This window comes from Lynx rufus, unplaced genomic scaffold, assembly GCF_022079265.1.
Source record: "Lynx rufus isolate CCGP_SWC_20201006 ecotype Redwood Valley unplaced genomic scaffold, mLynRuf1.p SCAF_16, whole genome shotgun sequence".
Lineage (NCBI taxonomy): Eukaryota > Metazoa > Chordata > Mammalia > Carnivora > Felidae > Lynx > Lynx rufus.
This window is the reverse complement of record NW_025814830.1, coordinates 14764993-14782070: the sequence shown is the minus strand read 5'-3', so window position 1 is coordinate 14782070 and position 17078 is coordinate 14764993. Positions and strand designations below refer to the sequence as shown.

Genomic DNA, 17078 nt, shown 5'->3' with positions numbered 1-17078 from the left:
CCTTTTATAGATAAGATTCCTGGTAGTGTGTTTCTAGGTCAAAGAATACATGTACTGTAAATTTTAAAATAATACATTAAATAGATTACTCTTCAAGATATCTACAAAAGATTGACAGTTCCACCAGCAATTTAAGTTCCTGTAATAGTTGATCTTGAGTTATTTTACTTCATGACACATTTTGACTTTTGTTCTAAGGGGTTATGTTACATTTCTTGCTAGAGGACAAGAAGTTTTTCCCATGCTGGAGATATTGAAGGCGGTATTGTGTGGTTGTAATAAGTAGTATTCTGCCCAACTTTCCTGCAATCTGAAATTTTAAGTTCCCCAATTTGTGTAGAGTTCAGAAAGTCTTATTTTTTTAAACAGAATCCAATTTTAGGATGAGACCTGGTTGTGCTAAATATACTGCTTCATCACCTGCTTATGATAGGCATGGTCAGGTTTCTCTTAACTGTGTGTATGCAGTTTTAATAATAGGTGTTCATTTAGAATGGCATCTCTAATGTATGAGTGGCATTCGTAAATATGAAGAGTTACGTGGCTTTGGGCAATAGAAGGCTACCTCCCGCCCCAATGTTTAAGGAAGTAGGGTTAAATAGAGAGATTTAGCAGGGCTTATAACAATGAGTGGATACATGAAGAAAAAGATAGGAAAGCATGGCATTATACTTGGCCCCTTGTTACATGTGAGTACTAGGATTTCTTTTTTAATGTTTATTCATTTATTCTGAGAGAGAGAGAGAGAGAGAGAGAGAGAGAGAGAGAGAGAGAGAACATGAGTCAGCAGGGGGAGGGGCAGAGAGAATCCCAAGCAGGCTCCATGCTGTCAGTGCAGAGCCCAATGCAGGGTTCAATGTCATGAACCGTGAGATCACTACCTGAGCCAAAGTCAGACACTTAACTGAGCCACCCAGGTGTGCCCACAAACGGGGCTCTTGACACCGGCCCTTAGTTTTCCTCAGGGAACCTGGCCAACCTCCCAAAGCAATGGCTATACACTGTTGGTCAACGTATGCACACTTGACACTTCCCACTGAGTTCACCCTTTAGTGTGAACCTAATACTGGTCATCTAAATAATCGGAGATGTAGGATGTCAGAGTTCCTCAAGGATGGAAGGAGAGAACATGAAGGTTTTCTTTGGAGGCTCTGCACAGGTTCTATACTGGGCATTCTGGGGTCAGGCCTGGGCCAGATTGGGAACGGAGAGGTCTTCCAATCAGTGACAGAACTGGGACTAGACGCTTGGATTCAAAACTTTGGCCTATAATGCATGTGTGTAGGCTTATTACAAAGTGACAGATGGAGGATGGGACAATAACAAGGATAAGGATCTCTACCAGAGGTCTCAGCAGGAATCTCTCTCCCCATGGCAAAATTATGTCATTTTTTTGATGTCTCTGGAAGCTAGAGTTCCAAACTTACTTATTGCCATGAGTCTTGGAACAGTTTCAGAATCAGTATGAATCAGCTTTTCTTCTCCCAAATTCATATTCTCAAATTTGCCCTGGATTAATTTCCAGCAGCAAAACCATTTACTGTAAATAGTGAGTAACAGAAAACGAAGGCAGGGCTAGTGGAGGAGTGGGTTCAGTATGGCATGTATTTTCCTATCTCCTTACTGATTTCTTTTGGCCCTATTTCCTTTCTCCAGTGACTGGCATATTTAAAACCAGCTTGCTTATTATGCCTGTGACTTCCCGCTCCACCTGCCCCTGGATTTCTCTTTATTCTCTACTCATTAGAGTGCCTCTATCCTTTTTGGAGTGCTCACATGTTAGGGTTTCAGCTTTGAAGCAAGTTCTTTAAGAGCTGGACATAAAGAGCTACTGAAACAAAAGGACTAGCCCTTTATTTAAACTTCTCACCTCTGCCCCAGCCCCATCTAGTCTTTTAAGGTTAGCCACTCCCCTCACCCCACCGTGAACTTAATTTATGTGCCAAATATCTGAAGGCTCATAATGGGAAGACTTCATAATTCTCTCAGGAAGGTTATGAGAAAAAGCAGCAACAATGCAGAATCCGTATGTAAAATTTACTGGATGGACCAAGCAGGGACTGTTATATCTAAATGTAGTTTAAAGTGTTTGCAGACTGGTAGTAATCCCAGAACTTGTCTGAACTTGTCCAGAACTTGTCTGGGGCACTTGGATGGCTCAGCTGGATGTGAGCGCACACACACACACACACACACACACACACACACACCATCTTCTTTATCCATTCATCTGTCAATGGTCATTTAGGCTCTTTCCACACTCTGGCTATTGTCGATAGGACTGCTATAAACATTGGAGTGCATGTGCCCCTTCGAAATAGCACACCTGTATCCCTTGGATAGATACCTAGTAGTGCAATTGCTGGGTCGTAGGGTATGTATTTTAATATCGAAAAGGCTTTTGCTCTAAAAGAACAATGACCAAGAGATGTGCAATTCTCAGAGAAGGAAATATTAAAGCCAACAGACACATGAAAAGATTCTCAACCTTATTAACGACAAAAGATATGCAAATTTAGGCCACATTGAGCCACAATTTCACACTTAGCAGACTGGCAAAATCTGAAAATTTCACAAAATCAAGTGCTGGCAGTAATAGCTGGCAACCAAAATAACTATCAACCATGCTGGGAGTGCAAACTGGTACAATTTTGGAATACAATTTGTCATTGTATAATAAAGACGTGGATGGGACTGTATTTTGCATTGGCAAATCTTTTCCTCTTACATATTGTAAGCCTTAAGAAGAATCTAGGTGGTGTCACAGTGTTTTTGCAAACTACTCTTGCTATAGGAATTAAGCACCACACCCACAAGATACATACCGAGGTGGAGGCACACTGATGAATCTGATACACATAAGTACTTGAAATATACAAGAAAATTCATAGCCACACAATTTATCATTTAAAAATAAATACAATTGAAATCAACAATTATAAATTAAAAGAAAGTAAAGGATAAACCCACAGATACACCGGCAGTAGGCTGGTTTGGCCTGCGGACATCTGCAGGTGGCGCGCGTTTAGGTGGGCGGGGCGAGGTCAGCGCTTCTGGAGACAGAGCGGGGGGAGGCTCTGCCCGTTATCGGAGGAGTGACGGTCTTTTTCCTCAAAGCGTTCGCTCGAGCCTGTCATTTCTGAGTCCTTCGAGGACCTGTACACGTGACGGCGGCACTCAGTGTCAGAGCCGCGACGCGACCGCACACATTTCCGGGAAGTGGCGTCTGTGCGCTGACAACTGTTGCCATGAAAGCCCGGACACAGGGCATTTTAGGGAACGACAGGACTGGGCAAGCGGACGCCGAACACTCAAGACCCTCACGTGCTGACCACAGTGGCCCAGGCTTTTGTACGAGAGGAGACCTTCCGCTGGCAGAGGCCAGCTCTCCGCCGGCACCAAGCAAGGGCGGCCCACGTCCCGGCAGGAGGACGTACGCGTGAGCAGACCGGCGACCCGGAAGACCTTTCGCGGCCGCCTAATTTTCTGGGAAGTGTAGTTTCGTGGTTCGGGCGCCATTGTACTTAAGAAGCAAGCAGAGGGCGATCCTGTTGTCCCCTGGAAGCTTCGCGTGCGCGTCCCGGTGGAGCAGCTCTGCGACGAGAGCCATCCGCCGGGGCGTTCCTCAGACAGCGCGGCCGTTTTTCTCGCCGGGCGCCCGGAGCTCGCACGGCCGCGCAGCCTTCTGGGAAGTGTGGTTTTACGGGGGGACGTGCGAAGCGCCGGTAACTTGTCCCCGACGCGGAGGCGTCTGGGAAATGCGAAGCTGGTGTGGGCTCCGACCCCGTCCACCCCGCGGTAGTGTCGGGAAGGCGGCCGAATTTTCCAGGGGTAGTGCGGTTCTCGTGACGGCGGCGGCCCTGGTCCGCGGAGGTGCGGGCTCTGGTCCGCCCGGCCCTTGCCTCGGGGCCAGGGAGGGCCCGCCGGAACTGAGGCAAGTGTGAGTCCCAGCAGGGCGGCGGGGCGCCGGGCACGCTGCTGCCTAGTCTACCCCGCGGGGGGAGCACCGCCTGGGCCTTAGCCTCCTGGACCTCTCTGTAAAAGGGGTATCGCTTACCTCCTAGAGTTGTGACAAGGAAATGGGCGAGTGAGTGTGCAGGGTACGCACTGAAAGAAAACCCCATCCGCAGTGGTTTTTAGCCAATCCGGTCATGAAACTGACGCTTTTCACGTGTGCAGCCTTCAACAGATGGGTTCAGTGTCGCTAAGTTTCAGTTTTCTCACCCTTTAGAAGAGAAATATGGAATAATGTGAATGTCCACCATGCATAGTTGTGAAGATTGAACGAGCTCTTCACATGATTACTGTTGTTCTGTGAGCCTGTCTCGTGTGTGTGTGTATAAAATAAATGTATACTTATATACCTATATATACCTATATATATATATATATATACACACACACACACACACACACACATACATAAATATACACACGCACATATATAGTAGATTTACACACCGTTGGCGCCTGGTGAATGATTACCTCGTGCTAAGGAACACTCTGCTAGTTCAGGGGAAGAATGGAGTCTTAGAAAGTGATTCCCAGTGTACTTTTCCTTGTAAGTGTGTTACAGAGCTGCAAGATAAGCCTCATTTTTCATGGCTTCTTTTTTGTGTTGATCTGCCTTCTCAGGACACTACTCTTCTTTAATAAGACAAGAGCCTGAAAAGAGGACTGTGTTGACTTGGAAATTGCAAAGCCATGTTGCAGGTAAGTCGGTAAGGTCCCCGGATCTTCCTGAAACACCTTAGCAGAACTCTTGAGTGTTTGCTTTGCTTCTCTTACGAGTTCCTACCTAACAAAGTCCATTTAGGGACCGGATCTATGATTCCTTTCATTATAGCAAAGGATGGAGCCCACAGAAGAACTCCCAAAGTACTGTCTACTCTCAGTGCTCCTCTTCTGCCATTTTTCTGCTTGAAGCCTCTGTAGAATCTTGAGCAAAAAAAAAAAAATTTTTTTTAATTACAATTCAGAATTCATGTTTAGAATTTTAGGCTCTTTGCTTTACAGTTGTCAAAGCAGTATCATGTGGTCTCAGTTAATGGTATGCCAGTCCTTTCAGTTGTTCAAGTCAAGAGATGTTTGGAGTCATCTTTGATTCTTTCCTTTCTCTTGTAACACATTCAGACGCCCTAGTTGAATCTGAAATACATCCCGGATATCTACAGAATCTCACCAATGGTTGCAACATCACCATCACCACCACCGCCACCACCATCCTGTCATTCCTCAGCTTAAAACTCTTCAGTGACCCTAACTCAAGTCAGAGTTCTATAGTGACTTAAAACGCTTTGTGCAGGGGTGCCTGGGTGGCTCCGTTGGTTAAGCGTCCAACTCTTGATTTCGGCTCAGGTCATGATCTCACATTTGTTAGATCGAGCCCTGCATCGGATCCTTGTTGAAACCTAAGAACCTAAGAGTCTCTCTTTCCTTCTCTCTCTGTGCCTCCCCTGCCGGCTTCTTGCATTTGTTCTCTCTCTGTCTCTCAAAAAGAAAAGAAAGAAAGAAAGAGAGAGAGAGAGAGAGAGAGAGAGAGAGAAAGAAAGAGAAAGAAAGAAAGAGAAAGAAAGAAGGGAGGGAGGGAGGGAGGAAGGAAGGAAGGAAGGAAGGAAGGAAGACAGACCAATGTGCAATTACGCTTTTATCCCTCTGATCTCATCTTACTACTCTGTCTCCTTGTTCCCATGAGCTCTAGCCACACTGGCTACGGCTTCCAGGCCTTGGAAATTGCTGTACCATCTGCTTGGAATATTCTTTCCCCAGATATGTAGAAGCTTGATTCTTACCTCCTTCGTAGCTTTGCTCAGTGGTTACTTTCTCAGGAAAGCTTCTCCTAACACCTGCAGTCAACTTTTCTAACAATCACTTCTACTCCTCACTGCTTTGTTGTTTTCCAAAGTGATTATCACTCACTAGATAACACGCTATTTAGTAAGTGCATATGCTCGTTGTTGGTCTCCTCCCTCTAGGAGGGATTTTTTTCCCCCTGTCTTGACTGTTTTCAGGACCCAGAGTGGCATCTGGCACAAAACTGATGCTTGGTTGTTCAAAATAATAAGTTTTCACCATAGCCGCACTTTTGGTTTCATGGAGGAAGATTTTATTAATTATAAGGGAATGGGAATATAAGGAATTAAACAATTATAGTAAACATAAAGAGGGAGAGAAGTATAGAGAAGAACAGAGAAGGCTTAATACAGCAAATCAGGTACTTAAAACATCTGACCTTCTGGCTTGGGAAACCCTGCGGTGACCAGCCCAGTTGGAGTCCCAAGGGTCCTGGAAGGAGCATCCTCCCCTCAGGTGTGACTTCCGAGTAGCTATCCTGCCAGGGCAATATATACATATACTACCCTTGTGTGATTTATGGTTAGTCATTAAGTTTGCCTAAGTGCAGTGCTGAGCAAGCTGTTTTTTGTTTCTCTTATCATATCTCACCCAGGAGCCTGGCATCTGCATATTCCTTTTCCCTTCCTGATCCATTCTAGGAGGCCAGCCTGACTTGGCTCAAGGAGGAACATGAGGCACATTAATCCCTCTTGGCGTCAGGAACAGAAGGGCCAGTTTTGATCTTGAGGCCAGATATGGCATACAAGCTGACTAAGCCCCCATGATTGTGTATGTGTGGCTCTGGGCAGAAATGTGTAACAAGTCACATGAACAGCTTTACACGGAACATTAGTAAATCGTTGTTGAGTGAATGAACTTTGAAAAAAACGGTTAGGATCCTTGAAAAAAACGGGTAGGATCATCAGGTGGAAGGTGAAGCCTGGCATATGTTAGTGCCATAGTGTTAGTGGCATATGTGCACGTTGGGCAGAGTCTGGTTTCTTGGGAATATTAGATAACTAGGGGAAAAAACTTTTTTTTTAAGTAAAAGCTAAAGTGAACTAGTTGCCAAAATCATTCATTGATACATTTTGTAAACACTTGTGAACTATCTGTTGGGAAGAATCTTACATAGGTTTGAGCGTCCTATCCCGTGACATACAGGACTTTGTAATCTAGTGCAATACTAAGAGAACTTTTCTTTTCTTTTCTTTTTTCTTTTCTTTTCTTTTTTCCTTTCTTTTTTTCTTTCTTTCTTTTTCCTTCCTTCCTTCCTTCCTTCCTTCCTTCCTTCCTTCCTTCCTTCCTTCCTTCCTTCCATTTGTTTTACTTATTTAGAGCACAGGAAGGGCAGAGAGAGGAGAGAGAGGGAATCCCAAGCAGGCTCCTCAACTGTCAGCGTGGAGCCTGATGTGGGCCTCGAACTTGTGAACCATGAGGTCATGACCAGAGCCAGAATCAAGAATTGGACACTTAACTGACTGAGCCACCCAGGCACCCCCTAAGAGAACTGTGGTGGAAATGTTCTTTTTGTGTACTGTCCAATATGGAGCCACCGGCCCTGTGTGACTTTTGAGTACTTGAACTGTGACTAAAGTGACTCAGGAACTAAATTTTAAAGTTTACTTAATTTTTAATTTTTATTAATTTAAACGTACATAGCCAAATGTGGCTAGTGGCTACTGTTTTGAGCCAGTACAGGGCTGGTAGAAAAGTAAGAAAGCATAAGAAATTAAGATAGGTGCTGGAATAAATATCCTAAGTTCTTCTGGGGACAAAGATGAATGAACATCCCAGGCTGCCCAGGCAACTGAAGGGGCAAGAAGAGTTGAAGCATCCCTGAGGAGGCAAGGCTGGAACTGGTTTTGGTGACCCAGGGTACCAGGGAGGCAGAGATAGTAGTGAAGTTATACCAGACTGAGAGAACATCTTGAGCACAGGTAGATAGGGCTAAGAATCTTTCAAGGAACTGTGAAAATTTTCTAAAGTGGTGGTTCTCCAACAGGGGTGATTTTGTCTCCTTTAGCCCTACCCATAGGGGACATTTGATAATGTCTGGAGGAAACATTTTTGGTTGTCACAGCCCTGGGGTGCAGGGGAATGGGTAGAGGCTAAGGGTGCTACTAACTAAACACTCTGCAATGCACAGGATAGCTCCCACCACGATTATCCAGCCTGAAATGTCTATTGACATTGGTCGATAGACCAATGTACTTGAACTGTGACTTCAGCTCGGGTCATGATCTCACGGTTCGTGACTTCAAGCCCTGCGTTGGGCTCTGTGCTGACAGCTCGGAGCCTGGAGCCTGCTTCTGATTCTGTGTCTGCCTCACTCTCTGCCCCCTGCCCTGTTCACACTCTGTCTCTGTCTCTCAAAAAGTGAAGAAATGTTAACAAAAAAATTTTTTTTTTTTAATTTTTTTTTTTCAACGTTTATTTATTTTTGGGACAGAGAGAGACAGAGCATGAACGGGGGAGGGGCAGAGAGAGAGGGAGACACAGAATCGGAAACAGGCTCCAGGCTCCGAGCCATCAGCCCAGAGCCTGACGCGGGGCTCGAACTCACGGACCGCGAGATCGTGACCTGGCTGAAGTCGGATGCTTAACCGACTGCGCCACCCAGGCGCCCCAAAAAATTTTTAAAAGTAAATAAATACACTTAAATAAATAAAACCAAAGACCAGTATCACTAATGAATATACAGGCCAAATATCCAAATAAAATAATAGAATATTGAATCAGCCACTTGGAGTGAAAAATGTATCATAGCCAAACAATGTCCATGTCATCAATGAAAGATCATAATAATGCCATTTTAAATGTATACATTTTTTGCACATATTATAGTTTGACTAATGAGTAAGCTGTTACTGAACATTTAAGCTTTTTCTAAAGGTTTGCTATTTTAAATAATATCATGAATGGGTACTATTTTCTTAGAATATTTTCTTTGAAATGTATTCTCTGATTCTTTGCCTGTACTTTTAATGTTTTTGTTTGTTTGTTTGTTTTTTGTTTTTTTTTTTTATTTTAGTGTTTATTTTTGAGAGAGAGAGAGAGTGCACAAGTTGGGGAGAAACAGAGAGAGAGGGAGACACAGAATCCAAAGCAGCTCCAGGCTCTGAGCTGTCAGCACAGAGCCTGACGTGGGGCTGGAGCCCACAAACCCTGAGATCATGATCTGAGCCGAAGTCGGATGTTTAACCGACTAAGCCACCCAGGTGCCCTTCTTTGCCTGTACTTTAAGGTCCAATTCAAGGACTGCCTATGGCATGAAACTGTTCTTTAGTTTTCTTGCCCATGGGTCTCAATTTTTTTAAATTACAGATCATCAATACAAGGTTTAATTATATACCATAAATGGTTTTTGTTTATAAACTAGTTATATATGTATCTTTCTTTAATATAAAGATGTCTTTTTTCTGAACATACTGGATCATTCTTTTGAACTGTATTGGATCATCATTTTTTATTTACCTGTCATGTAAGCTATAAAAAAAATACAAAGTACTTGACTGTATGCTGTCACATGTTGAATGCTGATTTTAAAAATTCTAGAATTTTCTTCCCTTCGGCAGAAAAAACTCTCCTGAAGCAAAAACTCTCATATTTCTCTTACCCTTATTGTAAAACAATGCCAAACACATAATTATCCAATTACTATGTAACTTAGATCCCTGATCATTGCCATAACTACTGAATCTTGTTCCCTTTCTTCTACAACCAGGGTAATTTTGTCCCTTAGTCAGTGACAGAAGTGGCCCTGGCTATGACTGAGCCTAAATATGTTTGCTCTTTCAGGTGACATTTAGTGATGTGGCCATAGACTTCTCTCATGAAGAGTGGGGATGGCTAGATTCTGCTCAGAGGGATTTATACAAGGATGTGATGGTCCAGAATTATGAGAACCTGGTTTCTCTAGGTAAGCATAGCTCCTTCTCTACCCCAGTGGGGGAGATTTTCTGTCAATTACTGGAGATCGTCTTGAGTAAATGGCTGAAATTTTGTTTCAGATTCCCAAGATGTGTAGAGTTCTGTTGTGCCCTGCCTGAAGCTTATCTTCCCATTTCAGTGAAACTTCCTTTCATTCCTTTTATGATGATGGCCTCTCCTTCATGAGGACCACAGTTTAAACAGGTTCTGTATTTTTCCTGTAAGCAGGTCTTTCCATACCTAAGCCGTATGTGATCAGTTTATTGGAGGATGGGAAAGAACCTTGGATGGTGCAGAAGAAACTGTCAAAAGGTATGTTTCCAGATGAGTCGTGGAGAATCAGGCAAAAGAAGTCTTTGTTAAACATGCTTGTGGAAAGTATAGAGGCATTTTTGCGTATTTTAGGGGTACTCTCTTCAGAGATCCCAAATGTAACATATGAGGGATCCTTAGATTTCAAAACAGCCATTCCTCCACCCCGGGTTATTATCTTTCTGCATTACTTATGTTATCTAATCAAAAATGGAGGTTTTGCCATCATTATAATTCAGATTGTTATTTTATTTGCAACAAAATAAAGCAAATTATTCTCTTTAAGTCCACTTAAGGAAAAATATACAAATGGTTTTAGGCAAAGAAAGGCTGTCAGTTAGATGGCAAATGAGTTTTCCCCTAAGGCTGAGCTTCGAGGGTCAAATGTGGACATGAATGATAGAGGAAGTAAAGAATGTATAAAAAAGTTTCTAGGAACAATGTTTTCTAATGTCCAATAAATGATACGATTTTACACAGATCCTACACAAACAAAGCCTAAATCTTTTAGAGCGATAAAGAATATTTATTTTGTTCGTTGTTAACTGTGTAATGCAGTACTGTAAATTGTGCATTTTGGGGAGATTGGGTGGCTCAGTCGGTTGGGCATCCAGCTCTTGATTTTGGCGAAGGTCATGCATGATCTCATGGTTTATGGGATCAAACCCCATGTTGGACTCCGGACTCAGCATCGAGCCTGCTTGGGATTCTCGCTTTCCCTCTCTCTGCCCCTCCCCTGTCTCAAAATAAATAAATAAACTTAAGAAAATAAATTGTGCATTTTAAGCATACTGACAGTAAATTGAGAATAACTGAAGGTTGGAGAACCAAGGCTGTGAGACCAAAATGTGGTCTTTCACATAAATGTAGGTACAGAATAGAACGTTGGCTTGGAATCCAGAATACCTTGTGCATTGTTTTTCCTTACAGTTTCACTTTTTTTCCACAGACTGTTTGCCTGTATTTAACTCATTTTCCTTATTACTCTCTGTTCCCGTCTCTGTAAGCTGTCTCTGTTTTCTGCTCCATTTGAACTTTGTTCAGAAATGATTGAATACATGAGAATTGTCAGTTATGTGCTTTCTGGGGATGAAGATGTGCTCTATTTTTCCTCTAGTTCTCTAATCCTTCCATAGAAGTTTCTTTTTAAGAAGTACAGAAAAAGTAGTGTTTTGCTTTCTTGATATATTTCAGATTGGGAATCAAGATGGGAAAACAAGGAATTATTAATGAAGGAGGATATTTATGATGAAGATTCACCCCAAATGGTAATAATAGAAAAAATTACAAAACAAAGTCATGAATTTTCAAATTTTAACAAGGACTGGGAATTTATAGAGGCGTTGGAGGGGAAGCGTGAAAATCAGGTAGAACATTTCAGACCTGTGACCCTCACCTTTAGAGAAAGTCCCACTGGGGAAAGTATTCACAAATTTAGAAGCATCCTCCATTTAAAGTCTATTCTTTCTGAACCACAAAGAATTTCTGCTGAAGGGAAATCACATAAACATGATATATTTAAGAAGAGCTTACCAAAAAAACCTGTTATAAAAAATGACGATATCAATGGTGGAAAGAAACTTTTGAATCCTAAAGAAAGTGTGGCAGCCTTCAGCCAGAGCAAATCTCTTACCCTTAACCATTCTTATAATAGAGAGAAAGTCTATACATGCAATGAATGTGGGAAAGCCTTTGGCAAGCAATCCATCCTTAATCGCCATTGGAGAATTCATACCGGAGAGAAACCATACGAATGTCATGAATGTGGGAAGACGTTTAGCCATGGCTCATCCCTAACTCGGCATCAGATAAGTCACAGTGGAGAGAAACCTTACAAATGTATTGAATGTGGGAAGGCCTTTAGCCACGTGTCATCACTTACTAATCATCAGAGTACTCACACTGGAGAGAAACCGTATGAATGTATGAACTGTGGAAAGTCGTTCAGTCGTGTTTCACATCTCATTGAACATCTGAGAATTCATACTCAAGAAAAACTCTATGAGTGTCGAATATGTGAGAAGGCCTTCATTCATAGGTCATCTCTCATTCACCATCAGAAGATTCACACTGGAGAGAAACCTTATGAATGTAGTGAATGTGGAAAAGCCTTTTGCTGTAGCTCACACCTTACTCGACATCAGAGAATTCACACTGTAGAGAAACAGTTCGAATGCAACAAATGTCTGAAAGTCTTTAGCAGCTTGTCATTTCTTATTCAGCATCAGAGTATTCATAATGAAGAAAAACCTTTTGAATGTCAGAAATGCAGGAAATCCTTCAACCAGCCAGAATCACTGAACATGCATTTAAGAAATCACACTAGATTGAAACCTTATGAATGCAGTATATGTGGGAAAGCGTTCAGTCATAGGTCATCCCTGCTTCAACATCACAGAATTCACACTGGAGAGAAGCCCTATGAATGTATTAAATGTGGGAAGACCTTCAGCTGTAGTTCAAACCTTACTGTACATCAGAGAATTCATACTGGAGAAAAGCCATATAAATGTAATGAGTGTGGGAAGGCTTTTAGCAAAGGTTCAAATCTTACTGCCCATCAGAAAATCCATAATGGAGAGAAACCCAGTAGTGCAATAAGTGTGGAAAAGCCTTTAGGCCATATGAATCTTTCTACGTGTGAAAAATCATATAAGCGAGAAACTGTATGAATGCGATATTTGTCATAATACACTTAGCCATAGATCCTTCCTGAAAGTTTATACTGGAGAAAAGTCTTTTGAATGTAATGAATGCGGGAAGGTCTTTAGCAGTAATACAAGCCTTACTGTCTATCACAGTTCACACTGTAGAGAGAATGTTTATTGCCTTCATAAAGGCAATAAATACGGGAAAGCCATTAGCCACTGTTAATCCCTTAATTGACAGAAGTAAGTACACACAGGAGAAAAACCCTATATATGTAGCATATGGGAAAGACATTAGGCAATATGAATCTCTTATTGAACACAGGAGAGAAGCAATATGAATATAAAAATTGTGGGAAGTCCTTCAGTGAAAGTGTATCCCTTATTCTGTCTCAATTCACACTGGAGAGAAAGCTTGTATGAGAAATGTAGCAAACTGTTCATTGCGTTATCTTGCTAGACCTCACAAGATTAATGCTAGAACAGCCTGAAGGACATAGGAGTTATGTGTAAATCTTTCTTTACAATGATGTTATTTGTAAGCAGTTCTACAGGAGAGCAAATGAGTAGATTATAAATGAATATGCATTTCTTATAGCAATAGCAAACAATTTTACTCGAGTCCTGCATAGAAGTTTCTTTAGCTAATGGGCATGTGAAGATAATTTAGTCACCCAGTGGATCCAGGAAATGTTTTAAAGTTAAAAATTAAAGCTGCAAGAGAAGTAAAAGGTGGTGTGAATAAAGTTTTTGGTCTCTAATAAAATCAGTTTGTATATAATGAACTCTTTCACTGTGACACTGATATTTCTTGCAAAGTTTTTTACTTTCCTCTTGAAGCATTAAGCCTTACCGTGTGCTTTAGCGGGAGACTAGCTAAGCTAGAGAAAAATGGCTTGATCTCTGTGCTAAGAATATCCTTATTTTCGTGAAGATAATTCACAGTCCATTTCCAGTTGGCTTAATTCATACATTTTAATTTTTACCAGTGCAGTGAGAACATAGCCAAGAAACAACAAACTATGAAAGATCAGAGCAGGCTTAATGGTGGATGTGCTTTTCAATCTGAATCAAAGGATGAGTTCTAATTACCTGTGTGTGGGCACATACACTCTGGGAGTCGTTCTAGGCAAAGTACACAGGCCTGTTCTGTCATGTTAACTCTATCTGGACTCTATGACCCAGAGCCTAGTTTCATGCTTTGTGGCTTTAAGGTATCCCTGCTGGGAGCATGACTGATAACAGCAACACTCATTTCTCCATCCTGGATCATAGTTATGGGAGTTTACATTGAAATTAATAGTACAGAGCTGTCCCCATTACCCTTCCTCCAGCCTGCCCACCAAGTTTGAAAACAGCTACTTGTAATATGTGCCTTCTTGAAATGTTTGAGAGGCATTTTATTTTCTACACTGAACCTTGACAGGTAATTATGGTTTGTAAAGGGGCTGGCTTCAAGTAGTCTTAAGTTTTAGATAAATGGAATAGTCTTGTCTCATGGTTTCCTATCTTGTGAGTAGAAGGATAGTACAGAATCCTGTCTGGGTTGGATTAGGACTGTCTGGACACATGGGAGTAAACGGCACTTATATAGCTTATATTTCAGGTTATGCTCTCTATGGTGTTTCGTGTCATAAGAAAGACATTTTAAAAAGGAGTATTATATCACATGTAATTGTGATGTGGAATGAGTGATAGGGTTTCCAACTTTAGACAAAATACTCTAGTATTTGTGCAACCCTAACAAAGCCAAGAGATGAAGGCACATTCCATAGCAATTCTCAATAGAGATAGTAGATTTGGGATGGGATGGTGAGTTTTTAAAAAGCAGACATTTATCTTTCCTTTGATTTAGTTTTATTTAAGACATTGTAAAATTCTAAGGAATGTTGAAGGATCTTTGAGAGACTTAAGCACAGCATGGTGTCAAGGATTAAGAACTGTTATAATTATGGATAGATTGGCCACTATATATGTACAGTTGTGGGATAATGGCAAGTGTTCTGTTTCTCCCATTCTTTGTCGTTCCTCCTGTCTCGAGCACTGGTACCACACAGTTGAAGTAGTACTTTAATCCCTAGATTTTATTTGCTTTCACTGCATGTAGTTTGATGTTACCTTGTTATTTTGTTACGAGAGAATTCATCCAAATATTCAAACTTTGAATGAATTAAACACATACAATTAAAAAGTATAAGCATGCACATGATAACGTTTTACAATTCTTGGTTTAAAGTGCCTTCACAGTGATACTGTGGTTCAGGTTGTGCAGATTGTTGTGTTAATCCTCATACCGGTTTTCTAGCAAGATAGTTTAATGTTGATCTGGCTGCACTTCAGGGACGAGACACACACACACACACACACACACACACACACACACACACACACAAAACTTCCATGCTGTTCTGCCATCTTGGCCCCTCTCTTCACAGTGATACTGAACTAGGAAAAGAAAGCCAGAGTTAAATCAAGACAGTGAGGACTTAAAGTGGTGAGAGTGTATTACCTTGTTGCAGATTGGGCTAAGATCATGATGTTACAGTGTCACTGATGGAGAATCCTACTCCATCATTTCTGTTAACCATTTCTTGAGCATCTGTGGGCCAGGTAAATAAAAGACACTCTATACCTTTCAAGAGCTCAAAAGTGTATGTGTGCATGTGTGTGAAGACTATGCCCAGAAGTCATGTCACCCGACTATAAATCCAAGTTGCGTGTATAGTGGCTTTATATGATCTTGGATAAATTACTTCAACATCTATAAATGGTGATAGTAATACCTCACAGGATTTTATGAAGATAAATGAGTTAATTTGTATAAAATGTTTGCAGTGTCTTGTACCTCAAAAGCATTCAGTGAGTATTAGCTATTAATTTCATCACTCTTATCTACTTACTGTTTCACTTTTCGGGGGGTCCTTATAAGACACTCCCATTTCCTTCCAACACATCCACCTTTCATATTTGAGCCATTTCCAGAGGGAATATGTTTATTACCCTGTATACTCCCAAGGAGACACAAAGAGCACCAGATAAGAGAAGATGAGACAAAAATCCACCTGGGCTGCAGGAAGGAAGAATGGTGCCCTAAAGATGGTTTTGGAGAAAAGTCAGAATAAGGGAGACATTGTCAATTAAACAGTAATATTTTGAAAATAATCTTTTCTTTTTTCTTCTTTCCTCTCTTCCTTCCTCCCTTCCTTCCTTCCTTCCTTCCTTCCTTCCTCCCTCCCTCCCTCCCTCCCTTCCTTCCTTCCTTCCTTCTTTTCTTCAGCAGTACGTCTTAACTGTGGACCTAAAATACTCAGTAAACCATGTTGTAAACAGATGTGCTGTCATCAGGCTTTGTTGTTCCATTTATAGAGCACAGGCAGAGCAGAATTAGCATAATTCTTAAGGGTCCTAGGATTTTCAGAATGGTAAATGAACACTGGTTTCTGCTTAAAGTCATCAGCTGCATTTGCCCTTAATAAGAGTCAGCTTGTCCTTTGAAACTGAAGCCAGGCATTGACTTTTCTCTAGCTATGAAAGTCCTAGATGACATCTTTTTCCATTGAAGATCTTTTGCTTAGTGTAGCCACCTTCAGTAATTATTTTAGCCACATCTTCTGGACAACTTGCTGCAGCTTCCACATCAGAACTTACTACTTCACCTTGTACTTGTACAGAGATGGCTTCTTAAACTGCACGAATCAACCTCCGTTAGCCCCATTTCCTCTCTGTAGCTTCCTCGCCTCTCCCAGCCTACCAAGAACTGAAGAGTTCGCACTCTGGATCAGGCTTTGGTTTATGGGAATATTGTGACTTCTGTTCACACATTTGTGTGTTCACTGGAGTAGCACTTTTAATTTGCTTCAAGAAATTTTCCTTTGCGTTTACAACTTGGCTGTTTGGTGCAAGAGGCCTAGCTGCTTTCAGCCTAACTTGGCTTTTGACCACCTTCCTCACTAAGCTTAATCATAGCTTTTGATTTCAAGTGACAGATGTGTAACTCTTCTTTCACTTGAACACTTAGAGGCCATTGTAGGGTTATCTGTTGGCCTAATTTCAATATTGTGTCTCAGGGAACAGGGAGGCCTAAGGACCAGACAGAGATGAGCAGGTGGTTAGTGGAGCAGTCAGAATGCACTATTGGTTAAGTTCATGGTCTTATATGTGTGCAGTTTCTGGCACCCCAAAACCATGACAACTGTAACATCAAAGATCACTGATCACAGATCACCATAACAAATATAATAATAAAGAAAAAAAAATATTGTGAGAATTACCAAAATATGACAGAGACATGAAAAGGCAAATGCTGTTTGAAAAATGATGTTGACATTTGTTTGATGCAGGATTGCCACC

General features: G+C 41.5%; 1 protein-coding gene across 2 annotated transcripts; it reads left to right on the top strand.

Moving 5' to 3' along the window:
• The first annotated feature begins 4397 nt into the window (after window positions 1–4397).
• Window positions 4398–13513, top strand: LOC124511252 (zinc finger protein 181). Of its 2 annotated transcripts, none has more exons than XM_047078279.1 (4): window positions 4398–4713; window positions 9637–9757; window positions 9994–10080; window positions 11275–13513. In XM_047078279.1, exons 1-4 carry the CDS (start codon window positions 4705–4707, stop codon window positions 12750–12752), a joined length of 1695 nt encoding a protein of 564 aa, XP_046934235.1. In that variant the 5' UTR covers window positions 4398–4704; the 3' UTR covers window positions 12753–13513. The 2 variants fall into 2 exon arrangements, with proteins under 2 accessions (XP_046934235.1, XP_046934236.1); XM_047078280.1 differs by having other exon boundaries at window positions 4399–4713; window positions 9997–10080.
• The last annotated feature ends 3565 nt before the right edge of the window (window positions 13514–17078 follow it).